We start from the raw sequence: 17537 nt of genomic DNA, 5'->3' as shown, positions 1-17537 counted from the left end.
GGACTCCACATGTCCTAAAGCCCAATGTAAAACAAAAAAAGCATCAGACCTACATAATTTCCACTTTATCTCTAGAAACTGGAACAAGTGCTTAAAGGCAGAAAGCAAGATCTGTTTCTGGACTTCATGTCTCTGCTCCTTACCCTCTGCTATTTATCAACTTTTAGTATTTCAAAACCAAAATAAGACCCAGACAAGGCAACACATTGTGCCATTTCCTTCATGTAACTGCATGAATTAACGGCTATGAAAGCAGAAACCATCAAAAACTCCAGAGAAGCCCCTAGAGTTTTCTCATTTCCAAAAATAAAATGAAACTACTAGCTGCAATGAAGTTTTTAGTTTAGAATTTTGTAATCAAAATACATATAGGAAACTTTCCCATGCTGTCCAAGGGAAATATTTTCAAAAGGAAACCAATTCTCATGTGGTACACCTGATGAAAGAGGAGAAGAGAAAACAAAGGCTGCAAGCTCTTCTCTTTACTTCTGTGCTTACCCCGGTCTGTGGCCCAATATCCTTCTGCTGCCATTTAAAACAAAAAGGAAGAACGTGAAAGGCCCGGAAATAAAGGAAGCACCAGAAAGTCATTGGCAATAAAACACACCGCACTCATAAAGCACTAGGGACTAGATGATAGCAGCCTTTCTGCGATCTAATACAATTGAAGAATAAAGGTCAAATGAAATCCTAAAACTTTCTCCATCTGATATGAAGCGTCAGACGTGCCACCACTAGGGACAGCTGCGCTTTGTTGCTTGGTCTAGAACACGCAAAAAAACCCCAGACCTCGAGCAGTAACACAGTTTCTCAGCAACTGCCTTCAGTTTTACACTAGCCTAAGGAGTTGCAGCAAACACACTTCCAGGACACCCCAACCGCAGCTCCCTTTAAGCGATGAAGCACCGGGTAAGCCCAGTCTGAGCTGTAGAAGGCTGCAAACCCTCAGTCAAAGGCTGTGGAGGAGCTGCTAGGAGGGTGTCTAGAGGCACTCGGGAACGTTCCTGCCCTCCAAGAGGAGCACAGAGCACTCAGACGTTGCCGAAAGCGAGCTCTGGCACCAGACCAGGCACATTAGTGCAAGGGGCACCTAGGCCAGTTGGCTGTGCTGAGAGAAGGGAGTTACTGGTTTGAATGTACTGCTCTGCTCCTGCAGCCACATGGATTTTGGGAGCCAGGCTGGAGCTCTGCACAGTCCTGGCGCTTCAGGTGGCCACGAGCTGGGTGCTCTGTGCTACAGACACTGCTTTATGGGGCAACAGTTCGATGGAGTCACTAGTCCCGACTCTGAAGCCAGACTTGTCAGCCTCCTGGACCTGAGTTCTACCGATCTCAAGGAGATTCAGATTTCACTAACAATGCAAAGGAATGCCAGCAGTATTTCTCACCTCACAGAGTGTTTTTTAGACTAGAATACAACTAGATGACTCAACTTACAAACAAGCAATTACTTGATAAGAGCAGTTTCCAAATTAAGGAAACCAGATGATAACTCAAAAGGTTAATTCCAATCTCATGTTCCAAAAGGGAATCTCAGATGTCATGGAACATTTGAAGCAACTGTTAGCTTGGAGGAAGCCAGGAGCAACATCATTAATGTGTGGGCACTATGGCTATGTAGCCCGTCCCAGCCCTGGCATTCTTGCCCCTGCATGAGTCGGGGAACTTCTTCAAAGCAATTTTAACTGTTATTTCACAAAATACAGGACTATAAACCTTCTTCAGCGTTAACACTGGAAAAATAAATTGCAGAAGTGTCAATGAGTATTTGAACAGCTCTTCTTTTTAAGATTTTTTAAAAGAAACTCCCCTTCAGGAGAAAAAAAAAAAAAAAACAAAAAAAAATTTCTTCCTTCTCATAAAACTGAACTGACTGAAAGGATATGGCCTGGCCTCTTCTAATGCCCCACCACATCAATACATTTAGGGGCAAATTTAAGAGTTAAAAAAAGAAAAATACTAAAACAACTTTAGTCAAAATCTGGCTTGAAGACTTGCAGATATTTTTTTCCCCAGACTTGCATTTTTCTTTAATCTCCATTACAAAGATTTTTACCTAGATTTACTACAACATAAGGAACAGATACATAAGCATTTCCTCAGTTGTAAATTTTATTGTTAAATGTTAATAATAAAATGATGGCTACTTTAAAAAGTCCAATAAAAATAACGTAAAGACATGGTCATTATAGTAGTATACACATAACACACTTGTATCACAGTTTTCTGTTGTATCAAGAGAGCATACTTTACTACACAGCAAATAAAGATTCTGATTTCAACTTCAAATAGCCACTTTATATTTACTATAAAAATATTAAACGAGATGTTTAAAAAGCAATCCTCAAAACCAGATGTAACCTGATACGTTAACTGCACAGAAAACAACTTCTGGGAACAACTGTAAACCACAGAAGGAACAAATTATTTCTGATGCGAATTCTTATCCAGCAGGAACAGACCGGCTTCCTAATCTCCAAGCTGCTTTTGAACATTCCCTGATCTCAGTTTTTCTTTATTTTTTCATTCCTGTATCTCATGTGAATACACGTTCCAGAAAGTTTCACAGGCAATTTCTAAAACTTCCTGTCTTCAGCATATCTAAACCAGTATCAGATGCTCATCGGTATGGCTACAACAGTCTGAGTTTACAATCTTGTGAAAGATTTATTTGGTGAAAAGGCCTAATAATGTCACAGCAGCATGTCCAGTTCAGAAACTCATTCCCAGGACTTCCTGTAGCGCTCTGTACAGCACAAATACGAACCTTTTTATACTGACATGAAAGCACTTCAGAGTTAAACTATGCATCTGAACTACTGCAACCTAACTGTGATTTATAAAAAAAGAAAAATAAAAAAAATAGAGGACTTGAGTGTCCCTTCCTTTATGTAACGTGCATTGACAATGCAAACCAGCCTTCTTCTTTTTGCTTTTCCACCTACAAGAGAAAAAAACCAAATAGCTGAAATTCATACATCAATCTTCCCTCAGACTTACTAGTTAGTGCTGGCTTGGGCAGGGCTGCAATGTATCAGTTCACTGATACACAGCAATTGTCTGCTGTTGGCACCATCAAGGGAGTCATATATCACTTACTATAGACAACTAGTTTAAGCCACATCTACCTTAAGTATTCCAAATTTCCCCTCTGGGGATGTACACTCTGCTCTCAGGATAGAGACTCTTGGACCTTAACTTTGCTTCTGTTTATCACTCCTAATTTAGGTTATTTAGGACATCAGGAAAGATAATTAATCTCATCACGGTTGCTTTCAAGCATATGAACAGATCTATACCTGGTTTACCAGACCATACCACTGCCTGGCACTCCTCATGAAAGCATCTTCCTGTAGTCTATTCTTCTCTTTGCACAACAGGAATCAGAAACCTAGGCTGAGGATTCTTCTTTGCATTTGGATTTATTTATTCTTGAGCAACTGACTTGTGCAATGGCTAGCTAAGAGCTCACTTGCCTCTTACAGGTAGCTCTACAAGTACATCATAACAATGACTTGAAATTCTCTGGAACTACCAAGGAAAGGCTGCCAGAGGTTCACAGCTCTAACGCATGCAGATGCCACAGCAGAAAATGCAGCTACAGGATTATTCACTTGAAAATAGCAGCTCTATGGCACCAAACAGCAAATGTCACTAGTACTCAGGTCTGCCCTTCCCAACTGTCCAAAATCCAAACTGCCACGAATCAATTACTATTAGCGTCTGTAGATTTAAGGTGGGAAAGAGCTCTCCCCCCTCCTTTGTTTGTCTTGCTTTTTCCTTACATGACACTGGAATCACGCGTTCTGACTAAAGATTTTTCAGTCTTACCTTTGGTCTTTGGCTGACAGGAGTCAATTTCACACTTTCTGATGTGGCACTTAGAGGTGAACATGGTTTGCTAGAGTCTCCTAAAGACCTGCAGACATTTAAAAAGAGACTGAAAAAGTGAAAAATGGAAGTGCCTACTAGAATCACATCTCAGATCCCAAGCCAGGACCCCTCATCAACAGTCTTCAACAACCCATGTCATCCATTTTATGTCACGTTGCAGGTAATTAAATATAAAAAAATGGAAGCTGTGAAACAGCTACTGGATCTTTGTCCCATTTAAACAGAGTTGAGTACAATGAAGTTGGGGAAAGTCCATGAAGGCAAAGAAAGACACGGCGATTTTTCCACAGTGTTTAAGTTCTGTTGTGTGGGTAACCAAGACACTACAAAAATGAAATAGTAAAGGGTTAACTTTTACCTTATTATACTGCTCATACTGGCTGGGGAAACACTGTCTTCTTTCGAAGCAACTGCTGTGGGAATAGACACTTCAATTGTCCTCCTTGCATTTTCTAGACAATAAATGATAGCTTGAGTCTGATGAGAACACAGCAACATTCCACACCACTCGCTTCATTTTCCCATTTTTTGAGGGGGCATCACAACTCTTTACAATTGCACAGAATATACAGATCAGGCATAAAACATGAGGCTAAACATCAAACCCATATCCATTTTCTGAAAATGATAGATAATGAAAGCAGATACTCAAAGCAACTGTGGACAACGTGCACGGGTATAGAATGATTCTTCCACAGATAAATGTTCTGTTGTTTGGCAATCAGAAGCTTAAAGACCTCCCAATTCTTTACTTTGTTAAGATTTTACTTATTGTGCTAAATTTATATTACAACAGCTGTAGAACTGTTAAAAGTGTTACGATTGCAGTAGGAGTCACTGCATATACACCTGCATGCATATGCACACACCTGTGGTCTCTCCTCTCTCTCCTTCCTTTCCCCCTCAAGTCCTTCCCTTTACACACCCGCTGTGGTTTAGGAATGTGGAAAGAGTTGGTGTCCTAGACAGAATATGTGTACATGCTCACCTGCAGTTCTGCCTGTAATTACAATGACTTCATGAAAAGCTAACACAGCCATTCACCTGCTGGAGAGTATTTTTGTTTATAGTTCCAACACATGGAAGCTAATCTACAAATCTTGAATCGACAAGAATATTCTTTTTGCTGATTTACCTCTTCAGATAACTGGAAGCTTCAGTTATTTCCTTCTATTAATGCTAGCAGTAACTCAGCAATGTAGTCTGATGGAAGGAGCAGCGAAAAGACCAAGAACGAAAATGCGGTTGAGAATTGTACAACCACTCTGCCATCATTTTTAGAAGCGTGATGTAAATACTTAACTGTTTTATAAAAGATTCTCCAGCTGAGAGGACTGACTAAAAAGCCTAGTTCTGCCCATCAGACAAGGACATAGCAAAGAACATTTACCACGAAGCGTGGTATTTACAGCAGACTAATTACTAAGAAACTAAGTTCAGGAGAAGTTTAGCTTATGTATTTTTAGTTCTCCAAAGTAAGGAGTGTTCGTACCACACAGTCATTAACAGCAAGCGTTACTGCCGACCACAACCACTGACCCAATCAGAGAACTTTCAAAAGGGGAAAAAACGCCATCATCTTACTAGTTTTTGTCTCTCCTGAACCTGGGCACTTACCAGTATAATTTAGGGATGGGGGCAGAACAGGAGATATCGGAGGGACCGTACTGGCAGCAGCTAATTTCTGTTGGTCTATTAGCTGCAAGAGTTTATCACGTGCTTCTGTACTCTGATGATTCAGCTCTGCTATTCTTTCCTCCAAGCTCTTCGATACCACCAGACGAGTCTACTCGAATAATTGGATAATTACTTCCAATTAAAAACTTAACATTTGCACCTTCAAGGAGAGCATACAATATATTTCAAGCACTTCTATGCATTTTATTTTCAAACTGAAAGTAAATGTAATTACATAGCACCTCCTGCGAAAAATCTGATTTTGTCCCTTACACTGTCCTGTGTCTAGGCCCTTAATTGACTATACAGAACAACATTTAAAGTGGTCTTCCTACAAATAGAAGAAAACCCAAACCAGTTATTGTGTGTATCATTTAAGAAAAAAAACAACCAAAAACCAAAAACCAAAAATCAACCAAAGCAAAAACCATCCAGCAGTTAACCCTAATTAAGAAAACAGTTAATCAGGAGGGTGTGCGGAAGCAAAAGCAGATCTTTAGCAGAAGAATTCTGGAACTCATCTTTAAAGCAGGTTTTCACCCACTTTGATCCTCTCCCTTCCTGCTCCAGTAATTGCTTCCACAAAACAACATTTTAAAAAGTTGGCATTATTTTATACAACTAAATGACTAAATATTACACAATATAATAAAACGCGGAAAGCAGCAACACTCTCAGCCTATATTTACATGAGGAAACTTAAAATCTTCAGGATCCTTAATTGAACGGTAACTCAGCCACTGTGCTGAACAAAAGTAAAGATAGCAGCAAGGGCAATGATTAGGCATTTCTGTGATGTTAACTCCACTCACTGGGGTGACACCGAATAGCTGCAGATTTGAAGTTTTCTAGGTGAACTGAAGCCTTCATATTCTCTCTTCATCAAAGATTTTGGGATTTTCACCCCACAGCAGGACTGACAAGACAGACCCAAGTAGTATGTACACTATAACCAAGAGATCTACCTGCACTAACTTTAATGGGCTTCTGGGTCACAGTAATGGAAGAGAGGTTGGAAAAGACCTCTAAGATCATCTAGTCCAATTGGATGTAAGGCATGGATTTAAATATGTATTTTACAAGCTTCCTAATAACCTCTGGGTTGATGCAGCACCTATCCAAGCTACAAGAGGTACACCTGATTATGTTTGCAATCACACCACTTTTTGCAGCATAACCTTGTCCTAAACTTGTAAAGTGCTGCACACTTCAGCACTCGTATACAACATAAGCCTAAGATGAGAAACTACTGTTGAGGTCCTTAGAGAATGAAAAAAATTACAAGTCTCCAAGTAAATGAACAAAAAGAATATTTGTTCTTCTGCTCTTTTCCTTAAAACAACAGAGAAGAAACAGTATTAAAATATCAGTAAGCTATGGGAAACCTGATCAGCAGAAAGAGGAATCCAGCCTTCATTTTCTGTTAAATTCTCACCTGTCGCTGCAAAGAGTCTGGACTTGGATTTGCACTTTGTATTGGGTCTGGCTGATGTAGGCAGTCACTTGTGTCTTCAGAGAAGCCTCTCAATCTGTTCAGCTGAGCTTTAACTAGAGAGTTCTGCCGTGTGAGCTCTGCTATCTGTGCCAGCAGGTCACCATTTTGAAATAACTCTTCAGCTGTGTTGTTCTTTCTAGTGTCACCTGGGCAGGACAGATTGATTTGCTCGTGGGAACTCTCCAAGCCTTTATCTGCAGGAGTAACTGGTTGACTTTGAGAGATGGGACAGTTTTCTTCAGTTGTGTTCTGTGTTCTCAGTGAGGAAGGTGAGCTCCTTTCCTTGCACGGTTCTCTTTCGGTGTTTTCAGGAGACTGAGAAACAGCTGTAAAAACTACAAACAAGAAAAAAAAACAGTAAGAAAACAGACACATGATCCTCATCAAGGAAAGTAACAGTGACTTTATTGCATCAAGCTAGTAACAATCAAACAGGAACTGGAATTGCAACGTCGTGTTACTGATCAAAACCACTCTAAGCAAGATCCCACTGCAGTAACTCGACAGGTTCAGTATCTCCTACTACAAAGTGCCTTCCATTAAACAATTTCATTAGAGATTGAGAGAGAAGTCAGAGAGAAGAAAATAAATTGTTCTGAATGTCTTAGCTGATAGAACAAACACTACTTAGTTAGTCCTCCATTTCCCAAAATTCAGTGACCTTGCCTAACACACCCTGTGTTTCAGCTCTGATATTTATACTGGGTTGGTAACAAAACTGTTACAACAATAAATCAAAATAATACAAGACTTCCAGAATAACAACAAATTGGCTATTTACTTAGCCTGTAAGAAAATGGAAGCACCCTGGCCAACAGAAGTAATTAGATACTTTTTGTGGTCATCAGTAGCAAACAGATAACAAATCACACACACAACCAAATATGTTACAGCACTGTCAGCTGCTACATGTTAAGTCCAAGTTTGACCTTGTGATCAAAACCAGATTTTCCATGCTTTAGATACCAAATAGCCTATTTCTTCTCAAGCCTTAGCTTTTGCCTCTTGAGCAGACTATGATATTTAAAAATTTATACATAAATCTGTTTTATGAATCATTTTTCATAAAGAATCATTCAAGGAGTTTAATATTTGTTAAGCCATTTAGCATCCTTAACGGTCTTAAAAGAGAAACAACATACTTGCCACACAGTTTAACTATACTGAATTCTAGGAACATACTTTTATATTCTTGTTTCAAACGACAGACAACATCCAATAGTTCTCAACAGGACTGCATCCAAACACTGTTCTTTGCAGAAAGCTACCTTTAGTTCACTTCCTCCTGATTTATCACGCACCTCCTTGCAGCACAGGACCACCAAAAGCCTGAACTCAATGTAAACTTTTAATTGATCTGTTAACTCCTTAAATCAAAAGGACTTTGGGGTTAGTTTTCTAACTTGGAAAATATTTACAAAGCAATGCAGCTGAAAGGGAGAGGGAAAAGGAGGAGGGAAGGTACAGACCCCCACTACTGTGCCTTACTTTCTGTCAGCAACCATATAGCTAGTTATAGATTGTCATTATCCACCTCTCAACAACAGAGGGTTACAGGGGCCCAGCACGTTCAGTAAGTGTATGTGGTTACAATGGCAGCTGCAGGAAGAACTGGCTCATTTTGAGAATCACTAATTTAAATATCAAGTATTCCTAGATCTTTCTCAGCATGTGTTTTGTATCCAGTGTCCATGGATACATGAAGGGTCCTCCCTTCCGCTCACTTCAGTAAGTTTAAATGAGAAATACTTCCCCTAATCAGCCCTGATGAACTTTCTTCCTCCAAACAACCAGAACTGAGCTATCAACCCAAAACACTCCTGAAACTTATGGATACTGACACAAGACCTGAGTCAATCTGGTTATCCAGCACCACATAATTTCACCCAAAACTACTTCTGCTGTTTCCTGTGTGTTAAATGAAGCCCAATGGAAACATGCTCCCAAAGCTTTTAGGAAAAACTTCTGCTGGGAAGATTGTCTCAAAGCAAGAGTATGCAGCCTACAGACATCCTGGTTTATCTGCAGCACAGGCTGCAGGGGCGTTGGATTTCCAGTCTTCAGCAGTTCCACCATTCAAGGTGACGGAAGCAGGATTACACCATCAGCGGACGGAAATCTGACATGATGTGCTGTACGTCACAGACAAAGAGCTACAGCAGATCATAGAGCAGTGAAAATATAAACCAGTATAAAATAAAAATGCCAGTCAGGATTGCTGTTGACAGGAGTGCAGACAATAGACAGAAAACTGAAGGCGACAGAAAGTCTAAAGAAAATCTAGCAAAAAACACAGAAAGTAAAGAAATGCATATCTGAGTGCAGAAGTAGGATATTCCAGCTTTAGAGCCACTGTTTCTAAGCATACAGATTAAAAATGTTTCATACAAAATGCACCTCCAAAGGTAACAATGTGAGACTGAAACAGTAACACACTGGTCTCAAGTCTACTAGAGCCACAGAGATCTCACCCTTCTGGAGAGGAGACAGCTCTTGACTGCTCTTCTGCCGGGGGGGTGACAACAGCACAGCTGGCTGGAAGATGTGAGATGGCAAGCTTCCACCAGCTCCCACAGCACCTGATCTCTGGAGAAACTTGAACTGAAGTTCTTCCTGTGGGACTTGCAGATTGCCTTTGCTGCTGCCTGCATCAGCCCTAGGCTCAAAGTAGCTCGAATCAGGTTTTTCTAAAGAAAGAGACAATGCAGAGGGAGTGTATTTTAAAAAAGGAGAGGGAAAAAACAACAACAAAAAAATAGTTTTAGTACAACTGAGAAAATTCTCAATAACAGCTCCTATGTTCAGGTATCTGAAAAGACAGATTACAGTACGTTCCCACACACTGCTAACCTCCTTCTGATCCCCAGGTACAGAACTCTTTCACTGAAGCATAGCACAAATTTTCACTGGTGTTAAGAGCAAGACGAAGTATTGGACATAGCCTCACAATTTCAGGATATTAGCAAGAGACCTGTTTGTAGCCCATTTACAAGACCTACAGACATGACTTGTGAGGAACAGGTATTTCAGTGAGCTGCATTTGCTAATATTCTCTTGCGAAAAGCAGACCTACACATGTGTCCTAATGAACTTATACCATGAATTCGATGGCAACAATAGTGGAGTGAAAACAATTCAGAGCCTTTTTTGAGCTCTCTGATGATCTTTTTATGACCTAAATCAAATCAGACGCCTCTGCAGTTAAAAAAAAAAATTATTCTGTATTTATCTACAGCTAGCTTGTGCCTACGTTGCCATCTATTTTGAACACACCAGGGAGAAACAAAATAACATGAAATCAAAGTTGAAAGTAGCTGTGTGACCACAGTAATTTTACTGTGCTTACATCTACTGTTCCATCAGTGCTTTCTTTGAATCTTCTCCTCGCAATTTTGTTCAGAGCATTTGTTCCCAGAAGAGAAGTTAGTGGAAAATTAAGCAGAACATACCCGATCCCAAAATGTCAGTGACAAAAAGCAGCCTGCAAATGCAAAGACCCAGAAGAGGCTGTTCACATAAAATACTGCTTGTGGTTCACGTTACTGAGATTCTAAGCCTGAATTTAAAAATCTGCCACCCACCATTCAACGACCCTGTCAAGAAATGAAAAAGACCTTCCTGCTCTGCTTCACTGTACAAAACTGCATTTCCAAGGTATCCTCCTCACACTATTTGTCACTATGATATCCCCGCTACTCCTTGCTCAGCCACTCTTCTCTCCAGAGAAGTCCTATGTCCACTTACACATGGTTTCTTACTAGACCTAGCTATCTCTCACACCCAGTCAGGTGCTTGAAGGATACAACAGATCTCCTTCTGAAGTAGGAAGAAATATTTTTGTAACTTTATGAAGCTTTCCCTTTAGGAAGATGCTTTTTTCCTGTGAAAAGAGACCAATAAAGAAAGAAGATTTGGAAATTCTAACCTGCAGAACTATTAAACAGGAAGGTTTGGAAGTGGGGTCTTTTTGTTGTTGTTTTGGTGGGGTTTTTTGTGGGTTGGGGTTGTTGGTTTTTTTTGAGAGACACCTTTCTGATTGTTTGCATTTTATATTTTGGGTAGGACTTTTTGCTTGCTTCTAACAAAGCCTGGGTAAATCACAAAAAAAAGGGAATTGGCATGTGGCTTCTTCCTGAGAACTCCAGAGAAAACAGTCAGCAATAAAGTTTCTGACCACAAAAATGGCCACAAAACCAACATTTAACTAACAAGGAATACAAATAGCTCTAAGAAATCTTGGGATTCACAAGGAGTTACTGACCTTGAGAGCAAAAATTATGTATTTAAGCGACCTATCGGTGAAGAAAACTGGGGAAAAACTTCATGGTAAAAGAATGTAAAAAACACAAGATGGATCATTATTTATTAAGTCTGGCCAAAAACGCTATTGACTTAGCCTGCATCTTTGTCATGTATCACTCACCTGGTCATTCACCTCTCAGAGAAAGCCACAAACACCAAGAAAAGCTTCTGTCTGGCTAGTGAACAGGCCTCAGCAGCTGCTGCTGCTGCTTCTGGTCTGCAGCGACCTCCAGTGCTTTATAGTAGAACTAATCTCACATTATTAGGCTGCCTGAGCAACAGAAAGGTGGGATCCTGATTCGGTTGAGTTTGTTTAGGACCCTCAGAATAAATATGAATTTGTAAGTCATCTTAATGGGAAAAGGCTACTCCCTTCTCCCTTTAAAAAAACATAATATACTATATATCATTTAAAGCTCAAGCCTAGGACTTGGCTAAAAGGTTAATCCTCAAGTCCTGATCTAGACAGAAGGATGGCAATGGAGATGGAATACAACCTACTATACTATTAAAAAATAATTCGTAGCAAACAGCTTGTGCTCACAGCAGAATTCACAGCATATTAATTTCCTGAAATGAGATTCATTCATGAAGACTTCTATGAAATACCAAGTTTTCCACTACAGGGATAACCAGCCAACAATTCCTATTTCATCCTTCACACACACATGCACACACACCTTGGCCATTCACTGGACCTTTGCTTGCAATTCCAAAATGGTTTGGACTTTGTTCTCTTCTAGGTTCTACCAAAGGGAGACCTTTAAATGCTTGTGTGAGAGAGATCAGCTGCTCCTCTGTTACTGTCATGTATTGCTGAAGCTTCTTCTAAAGGATGAAGAAAAAACAAGAGATACAGAAATCTGTATTCTGGCAACAGGAATTAGATGATATGCCACAGGCAGCTCCAAAAAGAAATTTGCATTCTTAAAGCCACTGCATGAATTTGTAGGTTTCCAGTGAGGTATTAAATACTGGTGTCTCCATCTTTCTCATTTATTTTCTTTCCTGCCTCAAAGAAGTTATTTGGGTTTCCTTTTTCCTAACTTATCACCCCATTTCCTTTCCAATGAAACTTTACTGAAAAAAAAAAAAGTTTTATTATACCTAATCTACTCTGTTGCCCTAGCAGTGTTAATAGTACAGAAGCATGAAGGCAGATGCTTAAGCCTTTAGATTAAGAAAGCAAAGCTCAGTTTAATTGAATCAGCATTTTCTCAGGCTTTGAAGTTAAAAATCACACAAGATAAAATGCTGACTTTCCAAATATTCCTCCCACACACCCCCACTATTATCAGACTCCTCATTCAATTTTATAATTTTATTTCTGCTTATTGTTAAAATCTCCTGAATATACGACAATGCATCTCAGCACACATTTTTCGACACAGCTCAGTATTCTAAAAACTCATTTTGAAGGGGATAGGAGCTCAGTACCTGTATAGTAGTGTTTTCTTCCCTCACTAGAAGTATTTCTGCAGTTAGAGCATCAATCAGTTCCCTGTGCTCATTCAACATCTCCTCATGCTGCTGTCTCATCAGCTCTTTCTCACGCAGCTGCAATTCACTCTAAAGTAGGAGAAAAAGATAAAAACCTACTATAACCAACACGGAGTCATATTTGGAAAGTGGAACAGCTTCATATCACATCATACTGCAGGAGCTCTTCCCCCTTTTGCTAAACTGACTTTGTTAATTTTGTGACAAAATCCCGTTTTCGAGGCATGAGAACTGTCCAGAGAGCTTACCATTCCTTCTTTGTTACTTCAGAACACTGTAGGCAATTCTGTACATCCTTATTCTTCTGCCTTTACAACCTTCACAGGCTGTAACTACAAGCATTGCCTCTCCACATTGATACTGTTTTGTAAGTCACTGAATCTTCATGCAGTAATCAAATAACTTCAGGTGTGCCGACACTGGTCAGTATCCTGTGCTGCTTTTCCCCATTATTTAGTTTCCTTAATTCATCAACAAAGGCAAATAAATAAAGGAAAGTAGATGCTTTCTTATGTTTTCCCTCAGAGAGAGAAAAAGTTCTAAAGTTTAACTCATTTTTTTACAAGAAGACAAAAAGGTTTATTTAAAGTAATCTACTTGAGCATGAAGCAGACCTTACGGTACACCCTCTTGCCTTCAAAAGATATCATCAGTCTGTCATTTTAAGATAGACCACTGCAGTAGGCAGGCTTCCTGTATAAGACACGGAAGTCCCTTCCACCTGTAATGGGTAAGTGGAATACACAACTGCCATTTTCAGACCATTATAGCTAAAAAAGCAGAGGCTATGAAGTCACATAAACACATCAGATAATTAGCAGGTGGAGCCCTTCCCCATATGGTTGCCTGCATTTACTCAAAGAAATCCTTGAATAAGAGAAATAGATCCCATCTCCAAAGCTCAGAGATCCTGAAAAGAAATTGGGGTACTCTTTTCTGTTGCACAGACAAAATTAAGACTCACAGAATTGTCTAGGTTGGAAAAGACCTTTAAGATCATCATGTCCAACCATTAACCCAGCAATGTCAGGTCCGCCGTGTCCCTAAGCACCGCATCTACACATCTTTTAATAATATCTCCAGGGATGGTGACTCAACCACTTCACTGTGCAGGCTGTTCCAGTGCTTAACAACCCTTTCAGCGAAGACATTTTTCCTAATGCCCAATCTAAACCTTCCGTGGTGCAACCTGAGGCCACTTCTCCTCTTGTCCTGTCATTTGTTACTTGGGAGAAGAAACCAAGCCCAATCTCACTACAACCTCCTTCCAAGTATTTGTAGAGAACAAGGTCTCCCCTCAACCTCATTTTCTCCAGGCTAAACCACCTAGCTCCCTCAGCTGCTCTTCTTGAGACCCTTCACCAGCTTTTTTGCCTTTCTCTGGACATGCTCCAGTAACTCAGTGTCTTTATTGTAGTGAGGGGCCCAAAACTGAACACAAGATTTGAGGTGCAGCCTCACCAGTGCCAAGTACAGGGGCATAACCACTGCCCTGGTCCTGCTGGCCATATTATTTTTGATACAAGCCAGGATGCCCTTGGCGTTCTTGGCCACCCGGGCACACTGCTGGCTCATGTTCAGCTGACTGTCACCCAACATCCCCAGGTCCTCTTCCTCCAGGCAGCCTTCCAGTCACTCTTACCCAAGCCTGCAGTGTTGCATGGGGTTGTTCTTATCTGGCACTTGGCCTTGTTAAACCTCACATAACTGGCCTTGGCCCATCGATCCAGCCTGTCCAGATCCCCATGAAGAGCCTTCCTACCCTCAAGCAGATCACTCCCACCCAGCTTCTTGTCATCTGCAAACTTAGCGAGGGTGCACTTGATCCCCTCATCTGGATGATTAAGACATGAAACAGAACTGCCCCAATACTAAGCCCTGGGGAACACCACTTGTGACCAGCTGCCAACAGGATTTCACTCCATTCACCACCACTCTTTAGGCCCAGCCATCCAGACAGATTTTCACCGAGCAAAGAGGAGCAAAGAGTACGCCTGTCCGAGTCGTAAGCAGCCAGTTTCTCCAGGGGAATGCTGTGGGAAATGGTGTCCAAGGCTTCACTGAAGCCTAAGCAGACAACTTCTACAACCTTTCCCTCATCCACTAAGCGGATCACTTTGTTGTAGCAGGTCACGTTAGTCAAGTAGGACCTGCCTTTCATAAATTAGATCGTGAGCTGCCGATAACATACCATCATACCATAGATTATTTTCTGGTGGTGTCGCAACCAGAAGCGAAGACCAGAAGACCACCAAGGAAGAAGTGTTAAGACACAATAGCTCTGCAGTCATATAAAGTGAATGAATAAATAATTTTGAGATTAAACCACAGATACTGTCTGTCACTAGACACAACGACAGGCAGATATACCTCCTTGAAGTGTATCAGAGACAAGCCATCTATTTTCTGGTTCTCCTCCAGCTAGAGAGAACAGCTTCTCTGTATTGATCCAACTGAAGCAGGCTCACACAGAAAATGGGTAAAATCCTATCTTTTTAGAAACCAAAGACAGCACAAAACAATAACTTTAACGCTGGCCACAGTGATGAATCTTACTGATGCCTTAGATCATCTGGATGAACTATCGTATCTACTAATAGGTAACACAGCACTAACCAAGTACTGGAGGAAAAGCTTCCAAGCAGCTACATGTCTTAGATTTATGCACGGGGAGAACATCAGAGTTAATAGCTATATATATATATCCATTCCTAGAAGTAGGATTTGAGCCTGGTATAGCCTGCAAGAATTATCCTCATGCCAGTCCATTGCCAGGTGCACCTCTAATCACATAAACTGTTTTAACGCTGCATCAGAATATGCAGCAGCAGAGACCATAACAACACAGATTAATGTCGCATTAACTTTTTGCCCTGTAAGTACAGCAAAGAAATAGCATTCTTTGGAGAATGAGGAAAAACATTAATACCAACATTTGGCAGGTGACACTGAAATTCATTTAGGAAGTAAGTCAGGTTTATCCACTTTCCCTTAAAAATTTTGAATAGCTTAACAAACATTGCTAAAGTTTCTTTTTCCCTTTCTCTCTAGCCTCTTCTATATTCACTAGATTCTTCTAGTAGGAGTTGATTTTTTAATCACTTATTAATGTAACTTCCATGAGACTCAGTAATTCAAGTTTCTGTTCCTACTTTTTATACATAATTTTGAGAATAAATTAGTAACATGCTTGCTTGTAATTAAGCTGGAAAATATTTTTTTCTCCCCAGAAGAGGAAGGAAATCTTTCTAGAAGCTTCAAAACCTCTTGAAGACTGGTTGTTTACATGAAATCAGAGGCTTTTTAAATATCAGCTGGAAAGTAATTTTCCTGAAACACGCTGCCAGCTATAATTCAGGCACCGGAACTTTCTTAACTCTCCTGGCAAGACAGATGGTGCACATGAGCACTCCATTTATTCCTAGCATCACAGAGACCAGGTTTCAGGAAATACTCAGACAAGCTGTGTTTCTTCCCAGTAAATTCTCAAATTCTAATTGTAATTAGAGCTTCATGGAAAGCAGAAAAGTCACTAAAGATTATGGATACACGTATCTTGAGCACCTTTAAACCGAATTAACTACACTTTGTAGCTTGAGCGACTTCTCTGTATTTCTACTTATGAATTTAGGTAGTAAATTTATGAAAGTTGGAGACACTTCTACAAGCCACAATGGAAGGTCAGAAGGATGGACGGAAAGGCATATCTATTAAAGTGCAAATGATATCACAGAGGTATTCCGTAAAAATTGGAAATACAAGAGTCAGGATGCATCTTTCAAAATAAGTAGTCTCATTAAACACAGACTCCTTGGTCTTCTGTCTGAATAGTATAAAGGTTGTTACTTTTTTTTCTATGGATGTAACAACTAGGAAACAAAAGAAGACAAAAAATCTGGGAGTAGTTTTGGAGGAAGCCTGAGGCTCAGGAATAATTCATTTCTGTGGAATACAAAGACAATCTATACAGGGTTACAGCTGCAATTATAACACAAATCTGATGCTATTAAATGGATGTTTTCCTAATAAATGAAAAACATTCTATTGGAAGTCCAAGAAGACCCTTCCCCATAACTGCAAAAGAGCTAAATTTAATACCCTGGTTTGGCATTAAAGTTTAACAGAGAACAAGCATTATTAACTTCTTTTAAAACAAGATGTCCTCTGCCAAGGTCATCTTCTAATGGTAGTGGCTTTTCACTCTTGAACTGATTATTTACTATTTGCTTCCAAGACAGGTCTTAAAGTAAATTCTTCCATACAGATTAAATACAAGGAATAAGTTGTCATACATCCAGATCAAAAAAAAAATTGAAATTTAGAAGTGAAGTATTTTTCCTACCATCCTCCCCCAGTTATTATACACTCTGAAAAGTAATCAAAATAGGACAGTTCCACAATCATTAGGAATCTATTACTTTTGCTATGAAATGGGACCACTAGGATTTAGATAACATATACTGCTGCAACTCTTAAGAGTGTAGGAACTGCCATAATCTGGTTCAAACTTCCTCAATGTGTGAGCCACTGCTGATCTTGAATAGCTCTGGATTAGAGATGAAATAAAATACACTATTTTTTGTTTTTTTAAAATAGAAGTTCTACATGGCTTACAGGTATTCTTTATGGAATTCCATTGATCCCCAGCTGTCTACTGCTATAGTAAGCA

General features: G+C 39.9%; 1 protein-coding gene across 1 annotated transcript in view; it reads right to left on the bottom strand.

Moving 5' to 3' along the window:
- Window positions 1-2887: 2887 nt before the first annotated feature.
- Window positions 2888-17537, bottom strand: part of SPICE1 (spindle and centriole associated protein 1) — a gene marked incomplete at its 5' end in the record, with an annotated part of 23873 nt that continues 9223 nt past the window's right edge. Inside the window, 8 exons of the mRNA XM_009873481.1 lie at window positions 2888-2941; window positions 3832-3919; window positions 4253-4346; window positions 5512-5680; window positions 7007-7401; window positions 9538-9753; window positions 12049-12196; window positions 12806-12937. Coding sequence (XP_009871783.1) covers window positions 2888-2941; window positions 3832-3919; window positions 4253-4346; window positions 5512-5680; window positions 7007-7401; window positions 9538-9753; window positions 12049-12196; window positions 12806-12937 — 1296 coding nt within the window. The remainder of the gene's footprint in view (window positions 2942-3831; window positions 3920-4252; window positions 4347-5511; window positions 5681-7006; window positions 7402-9537; window positions 9754-12048; window positions 12197-12805; window positions 12938-17537) is intronic.

This window comes from Apaloderma vittatum, unplaced genomic scaffold (genome assembly GCF_000703405.1).
Source record: "Apaloderma vittatum isolate BGI_N311 unplaced genomic scaffold, ASM70340v1 scaffold17807, whole genome shotgun sequence".
Classification (NCBI taxonomy): domain Eukaryota; kingdom Metazoa; phylum Chordata; class Aves; order Trogoniformes; family Trogonidae; genus Apaloderma; species Apaloderma vittatum.
Note: the sequence above shows the minus strand (reverse complement) of the source record. Positions and strands in the feature narration are given on the sequence as shown.